This window comes from Dendropsophus ebraccatus, chromosome 5, assembly GCF_027789765.1.
Source record: "Dendropsophus ebraccatus isolate aDenEbr1 chromosome 5, aDenEbr1.pat, whole genome shotgun sequence".
In the NCBI taxonomy this organism is placed as follows: domain Eukaryota; kingdom Metazoa; phylum Chordata; class Amphibia; order Anura; family Hylidae; genus Dendropsophus; species Dendropsophus ebraccatus.
In genome coordinates, this window is record NC_091458.1 from 56,407,946 (window position 1) to 56,434,773 (window position 26,828).

At 41.4% G+C, this 26,828-nt stretch overlaps 1 protein-coding gene across 2 annotated transcripts in view; it reads left to right on the forward strand.

Moving 5' to 3' along the window:
* Positions 1–26,828, forward strand: part of NCKAP1L (NCK associated protein 1 like) — a 116,081-nt gene that overhangs the window by 36,166 nt on the left and 53,087 nt on the right. For both annotated transcript variants that reach the window (XM_069970248.1, XM_069970249.1), the window contains exons 19-25: positions 321–460; positions 1,287–1,418; positions 4,595–4,813; positions 5,840–5,976; positions 16,016–16,113; positions 23,455–23,548; positions 25,932–26,014. In XM_069970248.1, coding sequence (XP_069826349.1) covers positions 321–460; positions 1,287–1,418; positions 4,595–4,813; positions 5,840–5,976; positions 16,016–16,113; positions 23,455–23,548; positions 25,932–26,014 — 903 coding nt within the window. The remainder of the gene's footprint in view (positions 1–320; positions 461–1,286; positions 1,419–4,594; positions 4,814–5,839; positions 5,977–16,015; positions 16,114–23,454; positions 23,549–25,931; positions 26,015–26,828) is intronic.

A 26,828-nucleotide genomic window follows, 5' to 3' on the forward strand; every position in this document is an offset into this window, starting at 1 on the left:
TTCTATCTATACAATAAATTTATATTGTACCTTTTTATTGCAAAGATAGTTAGTCACCAGTAAACCCTACTACATCTGTAGCTATTAGCATCATACTCACCCATAGCTTCACCTATTGACCATGTGTTCACAATGAGCAGATGTTAATAAGGTATGTGACTTATCTCCTGTGACAGCAAAGAACAGAGATCCATCACTAAACACAAACCGTTAATAGACATGCTACTGTTTATAGGAAAACAAAAAGCAAATCCTGTTTTTTCTAATCTTGGGCATATCTGATAATGCTAAAGGATAATATCAAAAGTGTTATTTTCCAGCTTCTACCAAAACATTGTGCATCAACCATTAGCAAAGCCAGGAACAAGAGGTTGAAAAAGGCAGCGCCCAAGAAAGCAGAGCCTGAAAGAGAAAAGCCGGGTACAGAAAGTCAGCGTAAAGACCGCAGTGTAACTACAAAGTGAGTAGCTAGTTACATCATTGTATATAAGATCATATATATATATATATATATACACTAATGTATATATATAAATGTAGTATAATATTATATAATAGTATAATAAAAAGGTGAGAAACTTGGGGGGGGGGGGGACTGAAACACTAGTCTTTATTAAACTCATGTAAACATAATGATAAATTTCCCCCCAGTTGCGGGTATTATTGGACCCATTGTAGTTTATGGGGCAATGTTTATGATGTGGATGAGGTAGATTGTGCATTTGCCCAGAGCCTGGATTAGAAAAAAAGAATTGAACTTGCACTTTCCAGCTTGACTGCAGGCAGCCTATCCGTGGCACTCCATAGGCCATCCGTACATTTAGTGGAAACATGGTTTTACAGACCGCAAAACCTTACGGATGTGTGCTGGTGGTCAAAAGACTATATTCAGATGTGTGCAGAAGGTGATATTCAGATAGATAGTATTACAGTATATGATTTACAGGAGAAATCTGTACATGAACCAGAAAAGAATCTGCTATTATTCCACCCACTGCCAATGCAAGTGAATGGGGGTCTGTATTTCCTATGTGTATTCACTTGATAGCTTTCAAGTAATTTATACATTTTTAAGTATATGATGAATGTTTTATTTGCCAAAACTGAAATACTCCTTTAAGCTCTATTTACAAAAGCAGACCCCCCACCTTTATGCATAGTTTCAAATCAAATAATGCACATTTTATGTGTTTATGTTTTACTTTCCTCTTTTCATGTTTGAGCTGCATTGACAAGTAAGTTGGATTTATACCTCACCCCCCTCCCCTTTTTTTTCTTTTTTTTAGTATGGACAAACTTCACCTAACACTGTGTGAGCTCTGCCTGTCTTTAAATCATATGCAGAAAATCATAATATTTGATCATGTGGTGACTCCAGTTGAATACCTGAGTTCCCACATAGAGAAGAGATTTGGACGGTATGTGTTAATAATCCACATTACACATCTGTATTGTACAGATTTACTATGCTGAACCCATACAAAACTATAAGGCCTTTGATAGCCTATAGTTCAGATTGAAAATGATGGCATGCCCCAAGCCATGTTAAAGCGACTCTGTACCCACAATCTGACCCCCCCAATCACTTGTACCTTTAGATAGCTGCTTTTACTCCAAGATCTGTCCTGGGGTCAGTTTGGCAGATGATGCAGTTGTTGTCCTAAAAAACAACTATTAAACTTGCAGCCCTGTGTCAAATTGGCGTAGCCTAGAGTGTGTGTCCACCCTAGGATTGCAACGCCTCCCTCATCATTAGGAATGCCCTCAGGCAGGGTTTTTCCTATTCATCACCTGAACAATAACAGGTGCCTTAACGATCCAGCTGATGTGCAGTATTCACACAGGTGATGAATAGGAGAAATTGTTCTTGGGGTGTTCCTAATGATGAAGAGGGTGTGTAGGAGGGAGAGAGGGGTGGTGAAGGTCTAGGGCATAGGTAATCTAGGCCACGCCAATTTGACATAGGGCTGCAAGTTTAAAAGTTATTTTTTAGGACAATAACTGCATCACCTGCCGAACGGACCCCAGGACAGATCTTGGATTAAAAGCAGCTATCCAAAGGTACAAGCGGTTTGGGGAGGGGGGGGGCAGATTGTGGGTACAGAGTCGCTTTAAAGAGGTATTCTTCCCTATAAGGTACTGCTTCTAGTGGACTACTGCATGTAAGCCCATATTTACAGTATCACATACAGTAAGCAATCTTGCCATGTGTTGAGCTGGCCATACACATTAGATAAATGTGATAAATGTCAGCTGACTCTGTGGGACCATGCAACAATCTAATGTGTGTGGGTGGAATAAGGATTGTGCAGTTGGTTTTCAACTACCTGATTCTTTTCTTCTTAGTATGATAAGCCACCACTACAGGTGGCTGGCAGTGGCTTACCCCCCCTCTTCCCTTGCCCCCAGCCAAGCATGCCTTTGTATGGGGTGACTGGGTAATACCTGTGAGACGTATAATCATTCTAATGTTGACTACCTAACATTTAGGACTACAAAAGATTAGATATATGCACATGTTTACTATGGAATACATGTACTGGGTGACATTTGTTCGGATTTATGTAGTATTTGCGCACAGCTTACAGTACTGCATCATGTGCAAATACAACCCTGATTCCGATATTGAATGTACTGTAGACCTTACTTCTGTACAAAGCTATGACGTCAATGAGCCATTTTGTTTCCAACTATTCTTTTGTACAGTATATCTGTTATGGTGGCTTTCTTCATTGTGGACCAGAAATTACAATGCCCTACTTTCTTAAGAGAACCTCATGTGGCAAAATACTCAGACGAATGGTACTCTTGTTTCAGTAATACTCATGGATAATAAGGCCCTAGTTATCTGAGATCTTTTTTTTTGCCTTAGCAAACATCATTAAATTATTATAAGCATATAAAGAATGACTAAGTATTTAACAGCTGTGCATTTTTATATGGATACTGATATCACCCATTATATGTTTTATGACAAATAAAAGATAAAGTACTAAATGTCAAATAATCCCCCATTAGAGAACTGAATCATACAAACCGCATTTCATTCCAAACTTTGCAAAAAATTCGGCTTTTTGCAAAAGTTCGGAAAGAGTTAGTAAAAATGGCGGTCACACAATTTAATACACATAAAAAAAAAACAAAAAGAAAGTGCTCACCTGTCCGCACTTCCCCATTGTGCTCCTCCAGGTCTCCCGTGTCCCTTGCTGAACACAGAGGCCTGCCCGCTTAGCTAATCACTGGCTGCAGTGCTGTCTTATCTCAGTCACTGATTGGTTGGGAGAGCTATTGATGGCTGCTGGGGACACCAGAGACTGGAGGACACTAGGGGGATAAGTATTGATGAGCAAACTTTAGGAACCACACTGAGGTTATATGCACACAGAGTAATTGTCTCTGAAAACTCCATAAGGAATCTGCTGCTTGTCCCCGCGCGCTCCCGCTTCCCTCTCCGCCGGCTCCATAGGCTCCAGTATATGCTCGGGCGGACTCCGTCGTCCGCCCAAAGAACTGACAATTCTTTGGGCGGACAGCGGAATCCACCCGAGCATATAATAGAGCCTATGGAGCCGATGGAGAGGGAAGTGGGAGCACGCGGGGACAGCAATTAGGGCCTTATTACATGGGATGATTATTGTGCAAAAATCGCTAAATTGTTCAAATTTAAACAATAATTGTCACGTGTAGTTGCAGGCAGCGATCGAAAAATCGCATGTGTGTCGTTGATCGTTAATTTAGATCTGACCCTAAAATCATTGTTAATCATTTGCTAATCGTTCAGTGTAATTGCACATCTTTCCTTCTTTTGCTGAGATTAGATGGAGTAAACGATCGTAGTAACAATTGTAGTAAGGATTGTAACTAACGACTATCGGTCTGTGTGATATGGTGAACAATTTCAGGTTAACCATAAACAATCTTGTAGGGATGGTCCAAACTGAGTTCGGTTCGGGTTCGTATGAACCCGAACCGTCGGTTATGATTAACGCTGTCTGCCTGCTCTGTGGAGCGAGCGGATCCAGCGGGAGGACCGTCTGGAAAACTGGGATACAGCCGTAGCCATAGGCTGTATCTCAGTTTTCCAGGTGTAACTCCCGCTGGATCCGCCCGCTCCACAGAGCAGGCAGACAGCGTTAATCATAACCGAGGGTTCGGGTTCGGGTTCATACGAACCCGAACCGAACTCAGTTTGGGCCATCCCTACAAGATTGTTCATACGATTTGCGATCAATTATCGTTAGTCGTTAAAAATTGCTTACTGTAATACGACCCTTAGTGTCTCCCCCCCCCCCAGATAGCTGTGCCAATCCATCCAATACTTCCGATCAGTGTCCAAATACTATACCTTCAATGCCTAAATAACACTCTAATAAAATGGCAATATTATTTGGATTGTATATTAAGTGTTATGTGTACAAATAGGTCAATGCAGAGTAGGTACTAGAATTAGCCAGCAGAGAAAGGAGAACTGCAGATCGTTGGAAGGTGAATGTCCTTTTACCTTACAGTGTTTCATATAGTCACACATACTACTGATTTATGCAAAAAAAAAATTACAACAAGCTTGAAATATCTTGACCAATGCATGTTTTAGAGCCTTGGTTTCACTGGTAAACTGGAAACCGACTACTCGGGAGATCCAGCGTCCTTCGGAGGTCCTCAGTGCAATGCGTTCTTATCTCAGCTCTCTGCAGTCCACCGCCTACCTTGTAAATATTGATGTTACCCGTGCTATCCGGAATACCCTTCTGCAACAAACCCAGGCAACAGATGCAAATGGGGAGCAAACGATTACTGCAATTTATACCAACTGGTAAGTGCCAATTTACTGGTAAGTGCCAGTGGTCCTCCACACACGAGCTGAATGATATTTTCTATGTTTATGTAACAATTCATTTTGTATAGGGGTTAGATGTAATTTTATTATTTAGGGAGAAGGTGGGGGGAATTTTTCTTAATTTTTTAACTTTTCACTAGTTGCACTAGTGCATCATCCCAATGGGGGCAAGCCTGTCAGCCCCCAGTTGGATGATCTCCCCTCCCCTCTGTTGTGTGGCTCCATTGATTCTAATGGAGCTGTGTCACAGAGGGGAGGGCAGTGCTTCATGCCTCACCGATGCTGTGCATCCCTGTGCTGTCACCAGTCTATTCATGTAAAAAACACAAAGCAATGTACCTAGTTTGCATAAAAAGGCGACCGTAATACGGTTAAAAAAAGATGTTGTGAGAACATAGTCTATGGCAGTTTAACTAATACTGTAAACAATGAAGACAGAGGTCCGGGCACTCACCGATCTTCTGGAATTTTAATTCAGGCACAATAAACATCAGGGAAGGGAGGAAGGTGTACGCCCGCACCTCCACCTGTCCTCCCTTCCCTGATGTTTATTGTGCCTGAATAAAGATTCCAGAAGATCGATAAGTGGCCAGACCTCTGTCTTCATTGTTTACATGATACATTCTTCTGTTTTACGGAGCACCCTGTTGGAATCACTGTGTCATTGGAATCATTGCATACCCACCTGCTATCACAGCATTAGTGGTGCCGACCGCATTCTGCTTTAGAGACTTAACTAATACTGTGTTACAATAAAGTTGATAGAAAAAAAGAATACAAAAAATAACAAACCATTTTTTTAATATGCGTGCACAAATGTATTTCTATAAAAATCATTGTAGAACAATATTAGATAAAAAAACCTGCAATTTTCTTTACTTATTTTACATCCATTTTTTGCTTCTACTTTACACTCTGTGAACCTAGCCTTAAAGTTACACTGAATCTAAGTTGTACTGAATGTAAATTCCAGATGTACTCATTTTGTTTTTTTGCACCAAGGTACCTGGAAGGTCTCCTTCGTCAGGCTAGCGCGGGGTTAGTAGTGTTTTCTCCTACAATGAGATGCTTCATTGATATACCCACAGAAATGAGTGGGGAGCAAGGACTCAATGCTGATGAATACACGGATGCATCAGGTGTGTGACTCTACAATCTATTTACAGAATTGCAGCTAATAGCTGTGCATGTGTTTATTCATTTTATCCCACATTGCACATGTCAAGTTTATGATTTTCTATAATAAAACGAAGGGATTTTAAAGCATTAACATTGATAGCCCCTCCCTAGGAAAGACCATCAACAGAGATGAGTCACTTTACATTAAGTTCGGGTTTCTTAAAGAGTCACTGTCATGAATTTTTTTTTCTTTTCAGAAATCAATAGTCCAGGCGATTTTAAGAAACGTTGTAATTGGGTTTATTAGGCAAATATTCCATTATCTGCATTTGAAAAGACTTTTTCCAGGTCCCCCCCTTCTCTCCTTTCTGTCATCCACTGCAAAATATCAGGAAATTGTGACTTGTTGCATCAGACACAACCCAGTCTGTTCTATAGAGAGGGGAGGGGGAGGAGGGAGTTAACCGACAGCAGAGAGCTGAGAACAAAGGATTGCACAAACACTTGGGTGGGTGACAGCATATTCAGAGGTCAGAGAGGTCAGTGCTGACTGTTAGAGGAGATAGCCAGTGATGTATTTGTAGATTAACTCTTTTTTGTCCTGTTTTGGTGTTTTATTTCCCCCTCTCTATAGGAGAACAATGAAGACAGGGGGGAGAGCTTCAAACTGCTTTTTCATGATAAAAATTCATTTTTCGGCTAATAAACCCAATTACAAAGTTTCTTAAAATCGCCTGGACTCGCCTGGCATTTGACTCCCTGTGGCTGGAGAAGATGGATTAAGCCCTACTGCCACCTGCCTATGGCTATATCCATGTTTTGCAGGCAGCCCTAAGGCTCCATCCATCTTCCAAAGCGACCGGGAGTCAAATGCTAAGTATTTGGGGTTTCGCAAACCAGAACTTACTGTAAATTCTTTCATTTCTAACCATTCATATATATTCATTATATAACCCTGCTAAACCCCATAGTAATATTCAGACATTCAGACAAGTTGTTTTGTCACAGATTTTCAGTTCTGATTCTTCACAAAAGTTCTGCACTAGTACAATACTATATATATATATATATATATATATATATATATATATATATATATATATATATATATATATATATATACACAAGTTCAGTGTGATTTTCAGGGTATGCTGTGGATATTTTCAATGCAGATTCCTAACTTTCCAATGCAAAGCAAAATTTACAGAATAATTTAATATATTTTTACTATAGAAAAACAGACAAAAATACATCCCAAATGAAAAGATTTTGTGGGGGGCTATAGTCCCATCCCATATTTTATTGCTCAAAAACAATCCAAAAACTATTCCTACTCATATTCAACACCGTCCGTGATTAATTGAAAATTTACATTGCACTGAAGTCATTGGAATCCCAGCCAAAGTGTTTACACATTTTATACACTCCGGCTGGGATTCCAAGCTGCTGCAGCGAAAACTGGCATGTCAGTTTTATGTGGCTGCTATTCATTGAATAGTGGCCGCACAAAACTTATAGTTTACACAATGTAGAGTGCGGCTCCGCCCGCACTTTACATTGTCGGCTATGGGTAATTGGGATGCGGGCGCACACAAATGTTCCCACATCTCAATTCTAAAGAAATGAAGTTCATCCGGTCGGTACTGCAGTACCGGCCGGGATGAACTTCACTGACAACGGCCTTTCTGTGACATGGCCGGGTCACAGAATGGCTGGTGTCATACTGTGTGTTAACCCGGCCTTAAAATGGACTATCTGCTTCACTTAATTCCTACAGTACTGTATGTCTAGAAAACAATTAGGTAATGTTTTAATTGAAGATGATTGGTACATAAAATCGTTCAGCATTTATCTTTCTTTAAGTAAGCACTTGAAGTGTCCTCCCCAGGCACTGTTAACCCATTAGCCTCTTGGACAGCCTGTACACAATATTGCAGAAAATAATGCTTACAGACGGCCCCTGCCCCCACTTTTGACAAACAAGAGAAAACTTGGGATGCTGCAGTGGTGTATGTGAGCCGCATTCCCGGAAGCATGTTTCCATAGCAATGACTTGGCCCTCCCATCTTTCAGAGTTTTAATTCTTGTCACTCGTTATTAGACTCTTACATGTGATGGGGAGCTGTAATTCCTGCTAATCTATTACCGAGCAGACAATTGCATCTCTCCGGATTCTTCCAACGCCCCTTTTAATTATTGATTTGTGGAATGTGTTTATGAGGAATCATTGAAGTATGCTAGAAGTTTCTGTTTTCTTAATACTGTCAGGTTATCACCAGTAAGCAAGTATTATTTTTTCAAGGGATGCAGTCAGATGGGTTTGCCGAAATCAATTTGCAGTTTCAAAGCTTCTAAAATGAAGGGACAAATATATTGTCTGTCCTTTCAGAACTTAGATAACACTTGAATGAGAGTTTGGCATTGCAGGCTGTGGCTGGGATGTGGGTATTGTGTCACAGTCCTGTGCATTGTATGGAATGTCAGAATGTAAAGCAGCCACATCTAGGGGAATATGTCAGTCTGATTCTACATATTAGATTTTTAATAAAGTGTCCGTGGCATGTAAAAAAAACAAAACAAAAAACTTTTGATACTTTGCGCAGACATGACAAAAGTTTTGATCAGGTGGGATGTGGGTGTTCATATTTGACTAGCCTATCCCTGGCTGTTATTGGTCTCTGCCCTGCTGTCAGTCCCCTTTCTCCTGTCAGGGTCTGGGGCAGGAGTTCTGGCAGCATTTAGTCTGGTCATTTACACCCAGTAGTTGCCAGTGTATGTTTGGTCTCCAGCTACACCCCCAATATCCCCATTGTACTTCTTGGGATTCTACTCTGCTATTCCTGGACCTTGCCTATGTCTTTTCCTTCTGTACTGCATTACTTCTTTTACTTGACCCTGGACTGGACTCTGTTAACTCTTTGCTTGCTGATTTGGACGTTACCTCCTGCTGCCGACCGTTTAGTTGTATATCGGTTTGTGTGTTCTGTCCCGTATCCCTAAATTAGGTTAGAGTTTTGTTGGCAGTGCTTTTGGTTGCTTTACAATCAATGCAAATAAAAAAACACTGATGGAAGAAATCCATACCTGGTGAGTGCCTGCATCGAGAGCGCAGCAGGAGCGGTGAGGCAGTTTTTTTCACCATGTATGCTGCCGCCCGCAAAACAATATAGTTACCCTTTAGCTTTCAGTCTAAAGCATCATAGATATCACACTGTTACATGAGGGAAGAGCCAGCTATCAGCAAGAGTCATTGGAGGAGTCCCAAGGGTGTATGTTAGGTTAGTATTGGTTGGTCTTGGATTTTCTGGACTGGAGAACCCCTTTAAAGCAATGTGTCTTAAAACAAAACAAAAACGGTTGGAAACAGGAGTAAATGTTTGCAAAAGAACTACTGTTCTCGTCTACAGTTCTTAATTTTCCAAGGATAATAACTGATTTGGCAAGAGTAGAGCAAGAGTATCAATGCTTTTTCTCAGTAAAGGCACACAAATGCAATGACACGGCCACAAAATAGTCCAGATCTCAAAATAGTATAAAATTTGTAGTGGAAATGAGGAATAAAGGTCCATTACAGAGGTCTGTCTATTTTTACAATGTGTGATACACCATCTCACAAATACGATTATGTAATAACCAATTTAGAGCTCCTGTAAACACTGTGACCCTGTGGTGACTTACCATGTAATTTGAATGGCAAAGTCATATACATAAAATACAGATCAATATTTTTCCACACTAATGGACTGTAAATTAAGATTTATGGCATGATAGATTTAATTTTATGTCCAAGTTACTTTTTCTTAATGAAAATCAAAAATATACAGAATATATCTAATACTGGTATATAAGATACCATAGCTATATTGGCTTCAGCTATTAAAATATATATTTGAATTCTGTGTTAAAAATATATATGAATTCTGTGGAAAATTTATATTCTAAGTATTTTCTCTTCTCAAAAAAGGCAAAAACACCTTTTTACCCCCAAAGCAGTATCAAAAGCAGTCAGTAAGACCAATAATCTTAAAGGGGTTGTCCAGTGAAAATCTTTTTCTTTCAAATCAACTGGTGTCAGAAAGTTATATAGATTTGTAATGTACTTCTATTAAAAAAATCTCCAGTCTTCCCATATTTATTAGCTGCTGTATGTCATGCAGGAAATGTTTCATTTTCAGTCGGACACAGTGCTCTCTGCTTACATCTCTGGCCGAGACAGGAACTGTCCAGAGCAGGAGACGTTTTCTATGGGGATTCATGAAAAACCAAGACAGAGTTCCTGTCTCGGCCAGAGATGTCAGCAGAGAGCACTGTGTCAGACTCAAAATAAAACATTTCCTGCAGGACATACAGCAGCTAATAAGTATGGGAAGACTTAAATTTTTTTAATAGAAGTACATTACAAATCTATATAACTTTCTGACACCAGTTGATTTGAAATAAATAAATAAAGAAATAAATTTAGCTTGAGTACCCCTTTAATAGTGAGCAACCTGTAAATCCCTAATAGTTATGGCTATGTTTACGCTTGGTATTTCCATCAGTCTTTTGGTCAGTCTTTTTTCAACCAAAATCAGGAGTAGAACTAACGGGACAAAATTAGCTAGGCTATGTAGGGAAACTCTTTGAATTGCCGTGGCACTGTAAAGACAGAGTTGCGTGGCTCTGTCATTAATCACCTTCCCTGTCTGTAATGTCCACAAAATTGCAGACTTGTGAATGCCCCCTAAGTGATGAAAAGAAGGCAGCCGTCTAATTAATTCTAATTAGAGTCTAATTCTGTTACACCATCACAGTGCACTTCTTTTAACCCCCTAACGACAGATGACATACATTTACACCATCTCGTCGCTCTGTACTGCCGCGATCTCGGGTGCTATCTGCAGCCCGGGACTGCGGCTATTAGCGGGCATGGCCGATTGTCACTCCTGCTAATTAAGACCATTTAATGCAGCTGTCAAACATGACAGCTGCATTTAAGAGTCTTCTATGGCCGATACTCTGGTGTCTAGTGGGGGGACAGCAGCAGACCACATTAATAGAGCATTGGTCATTCATCAGTGCTGTATAAAGCATACTATACTGATCTCTATGAGGGATCAGTGAAGCTATATTCAGGGCCGGACTGGGGAAGAAAAGCAGCCCTGGCACACAAACCCCACCAGCCCACATATAAATCCCAAATATATATATACACACTATAATAATAATACCGACACATACTGATTAATACCACTGCATAATAATACCACTGCCACTGACTAATACCACCACATACTGACTAATACCACCAAACACTAATACCACCACATACTGACTAACATCACCGCTGCTACTGACTAATACCACCACACACTGACTAATACCACCACACACTAATACCACCACATACTGACTAACATCACCGCTGCTACTGACTAATACCACCACACACTAATACCACCATATACTAACATAACCAGCCCCCCTTATAGAAGGGCCCACTCTCTCTCGCCCACATATAGATGCCCCCCTTTCTCCTCCCCCCCTCATAGATGCCCCCCTCTCTCCTCCCCCCCCCTCATAGATGCCCCCCCTTATAGAAGGGCCCCCTCTCTCTCCCCCACATATAGATGTCCCACTCTCTCTCCCCCCTTATAGATGGCCCACTCTCTCTCCCCCCTCATAGATGCCCCCCTCTCTCCCCCACATATTGATGTCCCCCTTCTCTCTCCCCCTTCATAGATGCCCCCCCCCCTTATAGAAGAGCCCCCTCTCTCTCACCCACATATAGATGCCCCACTCTCTCTCGCCCCCTCGCTCTCCCCCACATATAGATGCCCCCCTCTCTCTCCCCCCTTATATATGCCCCCCCTCTCTCCCCCCTCATAGATGCCCCCCCTCTCTCCCTCTCTCCCCCACATATTGATGTCCCCCTTCTCTCTCCCCCTTCATAGATGCCCCCCCTTTTATAGAAGGGCCCCCTCTTTCTCCCCCACATATAGATGGCCCCCTGTCCCCCTTCTCTCTCCCCCTTCATAGATGCCCCCCCTTATAGAAGGGCCCCCTCTCTCTCCCCCACATATAGATGGCCCCCTGTCCCCCTTCTCTCTCCCCCTTCATAGATGCCCCCCCTTATAGAAGGGCCCCCTCTCTCTCCCCCACATATAGATGGCCCCCTCTCTCTTCCCCACATATAGATGGCCCCCTCTCTCTCCCTCCCCCCCTTACAGATGCCCCTGCGGGATGCATTGGGCGCAGGCAGCGTCTCTGTCACTGCTGCCTGTGCCGGTACATGGAGGGAGAAGAGTGCGGAGGATGGCAGAGCTGCAAGGCGGTGAGGGTGACACTACCCCCACTACCGACCGACAGACAGACAGACAGACACACACACCTGACCTAACGCAGACCGCTCCAGCTGCCTGGCCGTAGTAGAGCTCCTGCCGCTGTGGCCCTCTGCGCGCTCGGCCCGCTCCTGCCACAGCAGCCTGCCTGTCACGCTTGGCCCGCTCCTGACGTGCAATGCAATCCTCCAATGCAATCAACGTGGAGGAGGAGCGTGGGGCCGCTGCGGCCGGCTGTGGTGCATGTTCAACGCGTGCGTCACGGCTGGCCAGCCGCAGCGGCCCCACGCTCCTCCTCCACGTTGATTGCATTGGAGGATTGCATTGCACATCAGGAGCGGGCCGAGCGTGACAGGAAGGCTGCGGTGGCAAAAGCGGGCAGAGGGGAGCGGGCCGCAGCAGCGTTTTTTTAAAAATAATGTTTTGGGGTTTTTTTGTAGTCCGGGCGGCCCACGGACTGGTAATCCGGCCAGCCCAGCGGGCATTTGCCCGGCTGGCCAGATTACCAGTCCGGGCCTGGCTATATTAGACGTCCCCCAGGGGGACTTCTAATTACTGTATCAATAAAAGAAAAAAAGTGTTTTTATTAATAAAAAAATCCCCTCCCCTAATAAAAGCCTGAATCACTCCGCTTTCCCCATTTTATAAATAAATAAACATATTTAGTATTGCTGCGTGCATTATCACATTCTTGATCTTGCATAGTAAAAGGCGTAAGCGCAAAACCCGCCAAACTGCAAAATTGTGCATTTTTGTCACATCAAATCAAGATAAATTGTAATAAAAAGCGATCAAAAACTCCCATATATGCAATCAAGGTAACCATAGAAAGCACAGATCATGGTGGAAAAAATGACACCTTACACATCCCCATAGACAAAACAATAAAAGCGTTATAAGCATGGTAATAGAGCGATTTTAGGGAACGTATATTTTCTGTAAAAGTTTTTTTTTAAATGCCACCAAATGATATAAAAGTCATGCAAGTTATATATCGTTTTACCGACTTGAGGAACATGTATAAAAAGTCAGTTTAACCATAGGACAAACAGCGTAAAAACAAAGTGTTTTTGTTTGTTTTTCAATGCCACTGCGCATATAATTTTTTTCTGGTTTCGCAGCATCTTTTATGCAAAAATTAAGTCTGCCATTGCAAAGTAAAATTAGTGGCGCAATAATAAGTACTCGTGTGTCTGTAGGGGAAAAAAGTGCTATGGCCTTTTATACATTAGGAGGAAAAAACTAAAACGCAAAAACGAAAATTGGCTCAGATCAGTGCGCACACTCTTGTAACATAACGTCAAATGTAGCTTGTAAAGATATATACACGTAACATCGCAATAGAGTGGTCCAGACTCTGAATACGCACCATGCACTCTGACTGTGTCACTGAATAATTGTTGCATCATGTATGATATTAAAATATAAGAAAGCATCATAGTTAATGTTTTTGCTAATGAAAAAAAAAATCAGACAAACCCTCCTGACAATGTCCTTCAATGTCTCTGCTGGTAAAATTTCAGCAAATACTGTGGCTTCCTCCTTGTAGTGAGAACAGTGCAGATGAATATTGACCTTGCGTACAAATACTCATTATAGCTGTCACATTGTAACCACATGTATATAGCGAGTCCTGATGGGAAATGCATTTGCTTTGATTTAATTGTCTTTTTTGTTGTGTCTCTCTGTTCTAATCTAAATCTTCTGTATAATCCATTACACGGAGCACAAGACCAGAATGAAGTATATGGCCACGTGCTGAGAATGGCATAACCTAATGGTTACTTAGTGCAGTCAGACCCGATTGATCGGCTGCTATTTTCCTAAATCTTACTAATATAAGCCAGGGACCTCATGCACTAAGATACAGTGTATTGTTAAAGGATAACTCTTCCTGACATACAAATTATCTAAAAATCTATTTTGGCATGTCAGTCGCTAAAACATGAAAAGACAGCAATTGCTTGTGTTACTGTCACTTACACAGTAAGTCCATGTTCACACAACGTAAGTTTCCTATTAATTACAGCCATTGTTGCTGATTTGCAACAACGGCTATGATTAATAGGAAACTTACGTTGCGCTGCCGTCTATGGAATCACATCGGGAGTGTATACTCATAGTATACACTCTGGCCGGGATCACTAGCGGCCGCACAAAAAACTTCGTTGAATAGCGGCCGCACAAAAAACTTCGTTGAATAGCGGCCACACAAGCCTGACAGGTCACACAATGGAGAGTGCGGCTTCGGTCGCACTTACCATTGTGTTCAATGGTGCCCGCATCCCAATTCAGCACAAATGAAGATTATCCAGCTGGTACTGCAGTACCAGCTGGTATGATCTTCGCTAACACCGGCTGTGTCACAGGACGGCCGGTGTTTCACATAGTGTGAACCCAGCCTAAGGGTACAAACCCACTTGACATATTTGCTGCGTGAATCAGTCTTAAAAATAAGCAGGCAAAACGCAGGTTGGCTTTATACAATTTTTCTGCGTTAAAATACGCAATTGCGTGTTTTTGAAGCGTGAAGCTTGTTGTTAGCAAAGCATTAGTTGTTAACAACCTGTGCGAAAAACGCATGTAGCTTCACGCTTCAAAAATACGCAACTGCGTATTTTAACGCAGAACAATTGTATAAAGCCAACCTGCGTTTTGCCTGCTTATTTTTAAGACTGATTCACGCAGCAAATACGTCAAGTGGGTTTGTACCCTAATAGTCCTTATGGCCCCAACATAACAGATGGGCAAGTAACAATCAAGTCAAAAGAAATAATAATAAAAAAAAGCAAATGGAGAGAGTTTTTAAGAGCTTACAATTCAAATTAGATGGAAAGAGTGACACCAACACTTTGTGGCAGCATGAATATGTATAAATGAAACACAGATAAAAAGTATATGGGATGCAAGTGATATGACAATAGTATACAGGGTATGGACTATAGTTATGTGACTCCCTTGAATAAATTACAAACAATTCCTGTTGTTTAGGGGTGAAAAAAAGCTGTACAGCATGGGCTTTTGTTGCACAGATCAGTGTTATTTAGTCAAAAACTGACTAATCATGTGGCCAGGGCAGCACAAACAATACCTAGGTTGTTCAGGTGACCCTTGAGTTAATCACCTGTCAACTGTATATCTCCTAATACACTGGAAGATGTGCAGCTGATGGCAGGTTATTTTCTGACATGTCAGAAGTAAGCAGCCATCCTTAGGCTATGTTCCCATGATGTTTTGTTCTTTTTTTCTTTTTTTTTTTTTTAAATGACGTCCGTCATTTTGAGTTCAAAATGACATCAGTCATTTCGTGTGCTGTGAACATAGCCTTAAAGAGACTATCCTGCCCTATCCAAGAGTAGTACAAAGGAGTGACAGAGAAGCTGAACACTTACATTGTTCCTTGCAGCTGATTTGGAGACATCCTCCTGAATAACAAGGATTCTGAGCACCGCACACTAGTCATCTCCATTATGTATGTGTGCTCAGTAGTCCTGGATATTCATGAGCACCAGCTCCCTCCGTCCACTGGCCGCTGTCACTCATCAGCACAGATGTAAATATAACTGCCAGATAGAAAGAATACAGCTAGGGCTTCATGGTGACTTTGGTTGCTCAACGTCACACATAATGTTAGTTTATGGTGTCACACTGCTAACATAAGCCATCCAAAGTGACTAATCTGTGCTGCTAGATTTGAATATGTATTTAATGCTGTTGATTTCTTTCAACTCTCTTCCAGAGATAAAAGCTTTAGCGGAGATGATGGGTCCCTATGGGATGAAGTTTTTGAGTGAGAACCTTATGTGGCATGTGACATCTCAGATTGGAGAGATAAAGGTAGATATGTTTACTTTGTTGGATTTTCTGAATAACACATTATGAATATCTGATACAATGTAGGAATACAGCTAGGTCAGTCATCCTGCACGATCAGACATCACATGCACAGCAATCACTCATTTACTGCCTGCATTACAGTAGCCATGTTGGTATGACTCTTGAGGCTTTGCAGCAGCATTGCCAGAGCCATATATTTCAGGTACAAGCCCTGGATCACCATGCCATATATAGCTGAATACTTTGTGGGGCCTCTTTCTCTGACACTTATTCAGGGTACAGGCCTCTTTACGCATGTGGACATTATGGATCCTCAGTATTGACTGGTACAATGCATTGAAGTGATTGCATCTCACAAGCCTGTACAGGAGACCTGTCCCAGTATCTCATAGGCAGCAGACCTAAAGCGGCTGAGGAAGCCTACACCTCCTCTCATTGTGTGTTTCTGGTTTAACATCTTTTAGATTAACCCTTAAGGGTATGCTCACACTGAATGTGGCGGAATGTCAATTCTCTGAGCGGAGGCGCGCGAGCCCTCCCATAGAGGAACAGTGTCACACTAAGGCAGACAGGATTCCACAGGGGAGAGGTCCGCCGCGGAATTCCTCCACATTTGCTCACTTTGAACATACCCTAAGAGTGATGCCAAGGAAATTTTAGTGATCCTGCTGCTGTTATTGAGCCCCTTTCAAGGTGCACAGCATTTGTTACTCTCTACATTTTAGGAGATGTAGCTATGACATAGTGCTGGTGAAGTGCACTCGATCAGACTGGCACTGTGCTAGGCTAGGGAGATCTATAGTACAGTGCATGGCATGTGCATGAAAAGGGAGATGATGTTATTGATACACAATTTCAGCCTGCTTTGTGAGCAAAAAGGAAAAATAAGTGGAGTAGGGCAGCAAGGAAAGGGTCACACTAAGCACTGACCTGCTGCTGCCAAGGAAAAAGGAGGAGAAGATGTGCAGCACTGTGGTCAAACAGCAGTGGATTTCCACAGAGGACAGCTGCCCTGAACTTTAAATAGAGGGAAGTTCTCTGAAATGACAGTGATCATGTAAAGGGACAGATGACATTGCTGATTTGGAGGAGAAAACATATTAACAAAGGGGGCAACACTGGCAGCATGGTGGCTCAGTGGATAGTGCTGTAGCTGTGCAGTCCCGGGTTTAAATACCACCAAGGGCAACATCTGCTAGGAGTTTGTATGTTGCTTGAGTTTTCTCCTCCAAAAACACACAGATGGATGAATTTAGATTGTAAGCTCTAATGGGGACAGGGACCAAAATTGAGGCAGATGGTACTATAAATAAAAGCATTAATGTTATTGGATAAGGCTCACGAGTACTGTGTAGGAGGCAGACAAGGGGAACTTTTACTGTGTGGGATACAAAGTGGAACAGAAATATAGGGGACGGAAAAAACTACTGTTACTGTTAGGCTGCATTCACACGTCCGCAATCATGGCTAATTTTAGGAACTATTCAAATCCATTCATTCTCACGACCCCACCGCGATCCACTCAATGGAAAAATTGGACATGTCCTATCGTGGAGGAGGATTACAGGACGGATCGCCCAATAGAAGTGCAGCCCCCCCCCCCCCCTCCTCTTACACATGTTCACCAGAAGTGGCGTGGTCCCTTGTTGCTTTCTTCCCCTGGCGTCAGCACGAATAGTTCCAAGACAAACCAGCGAACATGTGTAAACTGGCCAGCACAGGCCAAGTAGTCAAGTAGTTGTCAGATTATGCGCCCCTGTCATCTCTGACGCCATCCTCCTCCAGGCATTATTTTTTTGTGGTGCGGATCACGGAGGGGATGGCAGCACATCAAATGTAGCAGATTCTGGCTGGTCTCTGACTGGATGCAGACAATAAGGAAAAGTGAATGACTACAATCAGCCAAGATGTCTCCTGTTAGACACTGGATATAACGGTATTGTATTCATGTATGCAGTATATGGGCTTTATGAGATGTTGTTTTGTTACTGTGGAGGCTATATCTGATAATAGTGTGAGGTATTATTATTATATCCTTTATATAATGTTCTTAGGTGACTGTATGACTATACTATTTAGTCACTATGTAGTAATATATCGTGACGATCTGATGGTTATTCAGGAACTGTTGTTGACACTGAGTACATTCTTAGTGGTAATATTCGCTCATGGTGTGGAGGTATTACTTTTTTCTTCCTGAGAATGAAGCTCCTCTTAGTTTTCCCTACACAGCAAGTGCTCATTGCCACTGGCTGTACAGGGAACAGCAATAAAGCTTCTTTCAAGTTAAGACGTGAGGGGCGTCAAATGATATGTTTGCCCTAGGAGAGGGAAAACCTAACTGCACCTCTGTTGTAAGTGACACTCCCCCATTGAATGACATCCTTCTATTTTTACCTAACCGGTTAGAACTTTGGAGTTGTCAGCATGTAACGCATAAAGCAGTATAACAAACCCCAGATTTTCTTTGTTTCGGCACTGATTATCTGCCTTTCATGTGAGCGCTCATTCTCTTCTGTAGAACAGTCAGAATAATAAACGTGATACAAAAGTCGAAGCTTTGCTGCAAGTAAACGTGGCAATGTCTTCATAGCGCAAACAGCAGATCAATAGACTGTAAACATTCCAGGGAGCACAATGAAACATCAATAGGCTGCTGCAATTTCTTCTGATCACAAATGGAAGATCAATAAAATATTTCAATTTATTTGAGCAGAAAATGAAAATCTTTGGGGCTGGCTGGGATTTAAAAAAAAACTGGCTAGTATCTGGAAATGTTATAAAAGGTAAAAAAAAAATAACCCATATAAACCCTAAATCCCTTACTGCAGCCTCTAAGACACACAACAAATGACCTTTCTCTGTTCTGGTATATAGCTCCTAAGGCTTTAAGAGGGGTTAGGCATATGTTGCACCCAATGTCACTAGTAGGTCTTACTATTATTTTTTATTTATTTTTTTATTCTTTAACCCTGAAGTCACATAGGTGTGCGCCAGGGATGTGTATACTGTAGGGAAATTATCTGGAGCGATGAAAAAATCTTTGCCCATTATACAGTACATTCTCTTTAATATAGTGGTATTACAAATTGCATTCCTACTCATTAGCGCCTCTAATGCTGCGTTTACACAGAGCGATAATTCGCCCAATCGAACGATTAATGATTTTGAAGTAACAATGTGTTTTTATAATGATCAGCGTTTAGACCGAACAATACATCGTTTGGAAAATTCGTTATTGCTATAGTTTTAAGATCGCTTAATCCCATTTCACACATAGGGTAAATCGGTGAAAGACTGTTTACACAAAGCGATCTGCGATTTTTTAGCGAACGACCAACGACGATTTGAGAACTTGTTAAAAGATATAAATGAACAATTTCTCGCTCGCCACTTGATCGTTCGCTGTGTTTACACTAGCCAATTATAGCTCAAATGCAATCATTATGCCAAAAATTTTAACAATAATTGTTCCGTGTAAACGCAGCACTACTCTGAAACCCTAACCAAATTAAACAAGAGACACCTGAATGGACTGCTATATCAGCAGTTAACAAATCAAACAAATAAAAGCCTATACAAAACAATTTCATCACCATGTATATAGCCCCTAAGGCATAATATAAAAAATATCCCATATATAACAATGTATATAAGCATATACAAATTATATATAGCTAAAGAATGCTGATGAAATGCTTGAAAACCCAAGCTTTTTTCTGGGCACAAACTTATCAAGGGAGTGACAGCCCGCTCAGCCAATCAGTCAGTGATTGGCTGAGCGGTCTGTCATTCCCAAGGCGAGTTTGTCTCTGAAGTGGAGGCACTGCAGTCAGTGGGGGACACCGGCAACACTGTAACAAGACACTGGGGGGCAAGGACAAGTAAGTATAGGCTCTTTATTGTTTTATATACCAGCAGCAATAAATTAACTTACTTAATGCCAGATAACTCCTTTAACTGTATTCTCCTTAGGGCACCTTACTCTAATATAATTTACTATTGTAGCATTAAATCAACAGCAAACAGGTTCATGTACCCTAATTAAAAGCTTGTAACTTAAAGCACCTTAAAAAGAATTCCAATAAAAGAAATAAAAATCAGAACAAAAAAAAAACAAAAACAAAAAGCAAACAAAAAAACACCTTAATTTAGGCTGTAAATAATGTCAACGGGGCCTGGGGTTCCCGTGGCCCTAGTACTGTAACTCCTCACTGTGCCAGGCCCTTTGCATAATCAGAGATGTGCACAATGCATTCAGCACATAGTGGTGCTAGTGGTCAGGGTACAATAGGCACCATCTCCTTGACACTATTCATGGCCTAAATAAAGGTGTTTTTCTTATGAAAATAAAAACATAGACATAGGCAGCAAAGGTATGTTCTGAATGCTTATAATAATATCTATCCAGTCGTACTGCCAACTCTGTGGGTGATCCATGGGTAGTCAAGGGTAAAAGATTTGCTTTAAAAAGAAAATAATTCTTTGTATTAGTGATTGTATTCTGCTATCATGTGTCTTGTTTATGTATTGTTTTCATCAAAATCCTGCAGATATTAATTCTTACCAGACAGTAAGCAGTTACTTGTTAATGTAGAGTTTTCCCTTCATAATACAGAACTGCAGACTACTAGATGTGTAGGCTTAGATAAATATGCAGAAGTAATTGCAGCTTCTTGGAAGACTTCCCACACGCAGACGGTTTCAGAGTTGGAAGCTTCAATTCAGCTGCATAAAAGTACAAACACGTCGGTGAAGTGAGCTTGTTACACACTTTGCTGAACATAAAAGCTCGGTGCTGCAGGTAATTCTTCCCACCATTTGTTTAGAAATATTACCTCTTTAATAAAAGCTAGAGGAAAGGATATGCTTGTAAAACCTAGCCAGTAGCAATTTAGGATATCACAGTCCATTGTGGTAAGGCTTCCAAGCATAACTACATGTATATATTAAATAAAAACTGGTCTTTCTTATGTACAATCAAAAAAATATATGTAAAAGAGTTTATAAGGTGCACTGGAGGCAGGCTCAGTGCCCTCAGTGCCCTCAGTGCCCCAATATCTCCTCACATAATAAGAAAGGGATGCTAGGAGATATCGCCAGTGCACCAGACCAGCTCATACAGAAAAACGTTCATATATCCTGAAATCAGTGCGGTTGTGCCGATTGGTGTGTATCAAAAACTTCTATCAGCATATGTGTTGATAGATTCACTTTAAGGCTGGGTTCACACCCACAGGATCTGCAGCTGATTTTCTGCAGCAGATTTCATTTAAATAACTGAACACAGCATCAAATCTGCTGCAGATCTGCTGCAGATCCTGTACGTGTGAACACACCCTAAGGCTGGGTTCACACTACGTATATTTTAGTCAGTATTGTGGTCCTCATATTGCAACCAAAACCAGGAGTGGGTCAAAAACACAGAAAGGCTCTGTCCACACAATCTTGAAATTGAGTGGATGGCCGCCATATAACAGTAAATAACGGCCATTATTTCAATACAACAGCCGTTGTTTTAAAACAGCAAATATTTGCCATTAAATGGCGGCCATCCACTCAATTTCAACATTGTGTGAACAGAGCCTTTCTGTGTTTTCAATCCATTTCTGGTTTTGGTTGCAATATGAGGACCACAATACTGACTGAAATATACGTAGTGTGAACCCAGCCTAAAGGGGTATTCCACTGAAACATAACTTTTGATATGTTGCTGCCCAGGGTGAGACTAATAATTCCTTCCATTCTTTTTATTATCTATTCAGTCTCCTCCCAGTTCTGAGCTGATGCTTTCTGCTGAAGACACAAAAATCTGTGTATAAACCTTTCTGTCTGTCTCCCCCTCCTTCCTCCTCCCCCCTCCCCTCTGAGACAGCTGTTGTAAACAAGTCCCTGACTGGCTCCATCTGCAACATTGTAGCTTCTTTGCAACGCTGGGAGGGTTATTCTGAGGTCAAGAGGCTAATGAACTCACTGTGATTAACCCTCCCAACTTTACATAGAAGCTACAATGTTGCAGGTAAAGCCAGTCAGGAACTTGTTTACAGGAGCTATCTCAGAAGGGAGGTGGAGAGGGAGACAGAGAGAAAGGCTCACACACATTTTGGTGTTTTCAGTAGAAAGCAGAAGCTCAGAACTGGGAGAAGGAGACTGAATAGGTAATAAGTATGGAATGCATTCTTAGTCTCACCATGGACAGCAACATGTTTGAGTCATGTTTGAGTGGAATACCCCTTTAAGTGTTGCTGGTATCAGTGTATGCAGCTTAGTGTTCCTAGTGCAGATGTTGCTATGCAGTCCACTTAGGTGCTGTTTCCGGAAGAAAGCAACTATGTTTTTCTTATCCTGGATAACGCCTTAGCAAGATATTTCTCAGCCACACAATTTTAGGCTTTGATATGGGGACTGAGACACTATACTTTTTATCAAGAATTACTGAATTTTTCGCTTCCCTCTCCCTTCCCTTTCCCTCTCCCTGCCGGCATCCAGCGTTGACATCCACTCCTCTCTTGTCAGATGGCCGGTGCTTGGGCTAGTGATGCAGATGTGCTACAAGCACCATCCTCAGTCTCAGTGGTGCTGCCATCCTCACTGTGCTTACACCACTGAGACAGAGGACAGCACTTGCAGGGACCCTTTTGAGCCTCATATGTAAGTTGCAAAAAGGAAGGGGGTGTGCCAGCTGCTTGAATTTTGCTGAAATCTATGGCCCTAATAATGTTGCAGGGGCAGGTGGGTGCTGAATTCTGTCATGGGGGTGTTGGTGCCCCTGTTATAAGGGGCATGAATGTCACTGCTGAACAGCAGTAGGGGGATGGGTTAAAAGCGTTTTAAAAGAAACATATAGTATTAAAAAAAACTGTGCAAAGACAAATTAACTCCTACCCTGATCTTCCCCTGTCCTATTGCTGTACCTGATTGCTATCTGTTCTTGTATTTCATTGTCGTCCGTTAGTGTACCTGATTGTTGCTGTTACTGTACATGAAATTTGAAGAATTTGCTTCTAAACTGTTAAGCGTGATGGAAAATCACAGTCCTATCCCTTTGGAAGAGATAAGCCTCTCACTGTGGCTTCCTTTGGGAGGACAGCGGTGGGTGGGAGAGATAACTGACGGACCCACTGTTGTTCGTTATTAGTTATCAAAGATGTACTTTGCAGCTCTGAGATATCTCTGATCCCACTTACTTCAGGAGTACAGCATGAACTGATAGACATCTATGGGTGCTATATTACAGCTCTGCCCAGCACATGCCTATAAGTCTATGCAACATTACATCTATGACAAGTAATAGACTGTCTTAAGAATGTCTCTAGAGTAAATTTTTAATTTTACTTCCAGAAACTTGTTGTTGAGAACATGGACGTGCTGGTACAAATCCGATCCAACTTTAGTAATGCTCAACTGATGCCATCTCTGCTAGCCAAGCTCAGCTGTAAGTCACTATTATATGTGGATATTCCTGGTAACAAGGGGCTCATCACAACAGATGTCTCTATACATTGCATCTTTTATCCAGCCGATGTAACATTTTTCTTATCCAGAAGAGCAGTCTAATCAATTGACTGGCACACTAACTCAACACAGATTTTCTGCAAAGCCATAGCAAATGGCAATGCTGAAAGTACATGGTATAACCAAGGGAGGCGCAGACAATGATAGAGTCTGAACTGTAATCAATAGGTAATTGTCCCACATTTATTCAGCAGAATACACAATATGCTCCCATTGCCTCAGCTGCTTTAGTTACAGGTAGTGCTCAATCAGTTCCTCTGTGGCCTATAGTTATGTATCCGGCTATTCACACAGTGCATTTTAAAGCTCAAAAAAACAAGCAAAACGTCTCAAATTTTTACATTACCTCTTCAATTATGACCATAGAATGAAACCATTGAAGAGAATTAACACAGTGGCCAGCGCTGGAATCCTGGTGGCGCTGGCCCTGGCCCTTTTTTTGAAATGACGCCTGGTTTCCACACTCGGCACTGGTCTTTTCCCGAGCACCGGCCCACCTCGGAGCACCAGTGTGACAAAATCCCCTCCCCTCTTTGATACAACTCCATTAAAATCAATGGGATTACAGAGGGGAGGGGATATGGTCACACTGGGGCAGTGTTGGGCCTACTTCCAGTGCTCTGAGGTGAGTCGGTGCTCAAGAAAAGACTGGCGCCGAGCGCTGGAACCAGGCGGCTTTTGGAAAAAAGGACCACACCATCAGGATAACGCTGAGTGACTAAGGTAATAAAAAAACAAAGGGATGTACCTGTCGGTACATTCTAGAGATGAATGAATAAGATTTGTTTTGCTTCGTACTTCAGGCTGCCATCTTCATGCAGAGGGAGCATACCGCCCGAGGACCACCTGGAAAATGCCTGGAAAACATGGATACAGCCATGTATCCAGGGTTTTACTATTGACATATATGCCTGACATATATTTCTATCAATGACGTAAAATCCCCAAAAATCTATAAATAAAGTTCCCATAGCCCACCTACAACCCTCCTTCCATGCTGTTTGTACACATCAAGTGGTGAATGCAAACAGGAGAAGGATTCATTATAGTTCCATTATCCCTTCTCCTAATTGTATTTATCAAGTTATATTGTGGTTGTGATGCAGTCAATCTGATTAAAATCCTTGGAGATGTGTCCACAGCAACAATGGATCTATATTTATTACAACTGCATTGATTGTTGCACTCCTATAAAATATATACAGTTTTCCAGCTTTTCCCTATATTTCATCTAAGAAATCTTGTAATGTTTAGTGGATTTACCAAAATAATGTTTCTCTGATCTTTGCATCTCTTCTGTGACCTTTTTTTTAATTATTTTAATAACATTGCTATTGTAATTATATATAAGAACTGTAAAGAACTTTATGTACAGATTATATAAAGAACTGGCTGACCATCTAGTGCCAAGCTTCTGGTAATTCAGCTTTTGCAAAACTACAATTTCCATCATGCCTGATCACCCAAAGCTAATGTGTTGGTTCTCCAGTCATGATGGGAATTGTAATGTTGCAACAGTTGGAGGGCCACAAATTTGACACCTGTGATCTAATGTATATGGGGATATCCTAACTCTTCCTTCATGTTAGAGGTCCGAGCAAACAAGGGTTGGGCATACTGAATTTTAGTATACCCGATCCATAGGAGGTGAGCTGCTGCTAGAGGTTTCTGGCAGCAACCTATTCCCCTCTGCCCATTGAGAGCACATGCTTGGTTGGATTAGTATATGTACATGTGTATGGTAGGTTGTCAGGGATAGCTGTCAACTAACTATGGCCCAAAGGAAACATTGGCTGACAGCTTATATAGGATGTATGGCTAACTTAAAAACCTGGTATCCTTAGAGTTCGTACAAAAGAATGATCATTTGGGTCCCATAGAAAATTAGAGCTGTGTGTTTTTACCAGCTGAGGGTGCGTTCACACCTACAGGATCTGCAGCTGATTTTCTGCAGCAGATTTCAGTTAAATAACTGAACACAGCATCATGCTGTGTTCAGTTATTTAACTGAAATCTGCTGCAGAAAATCAGCTGCAGATCCTGTAGGTGTGAACGCACCATTAAAGTCATTTAAAAGCACATAATATCATATAAAACATAATTATGTTTTGTTTTTTTTTGTTTAAAAAACTTTACTCATATTTTTCTTTTCAGACAATGAACTATATAGTATAGTATGTTTCAGTTGAATGAATGTTTTTGTTTTCCAGTGAAAGTTCCGATAATTCAGTCTGATGTCAATGTTATGCTGTTTTCCTGTGGAATAATATCTTTGATTCCTATCCACTCTCTTACTTGTTTAGCTCCAGAAAGCTTGTTAAAAAGAATGACCATCATCGGAGTGATCCTGTCCTTTCGTTCTCTGGCTTTGGAAGGCCTTAGAGAGGTGAGTGTCTGAGTAATGCAGAAAACCAGATACTCACCCTAATATCATGAACATTTACCCTCTCGATTTGATGTATAGACTTCTTTACTTAGAATTGTCTACTACACCTGCAACTTCTCTTGCTATGCCCCTGCATAGTAACTAACAGGCCTGTTACATTTACCAAATATATGGTACCTGTACATCTCAATTTCTTATTGTGTTATACCCTAGCATCACTGCAAGAAAACAGCACCTGTACATTGAGAACAGTACCTGGATATGGGATTATGCATAATATATTAGTTGCATGCAGTGCTGGCAAAATTCTGTGGTAATACTTGGAAAAACAAATACAAGCAATATAGTAATGGGACACAAATGTACATGGTATAATGAAAATGAAGGCAGCGTACCAGGTGCATTATCGGAACAATGACAAGTATTATACTAGGGCACAGGTGCAGGCTGAACATTAGTGGGCATAAAGTCATGTATTATAGAAGGAGTGGAGTGGTAACAGAACATAAGAATATTCAGAATTAGGTTAAAATATAAGTACTACTAGGTACTAGTTTAATACTGATATAAAAATACCTACACTGTAGTCAAATGGCTTTTACCTACATGACATCACATTATATGAAATGCACAGGTACTTATTACTTTTGGAAACAGCTGAGTGTGCTGTTCTAAACTGTTTCTGTAACTCTTAGGCCCCGGTCACACTACGGAATTGGCTGAATCCTGCCTTCATTGTGTTTGAATACCTCCACTCTCCGCGCCTCTCTGCATAAAGAATTGACATGTTGATTCTTTGAGCAGAGAGGCACAG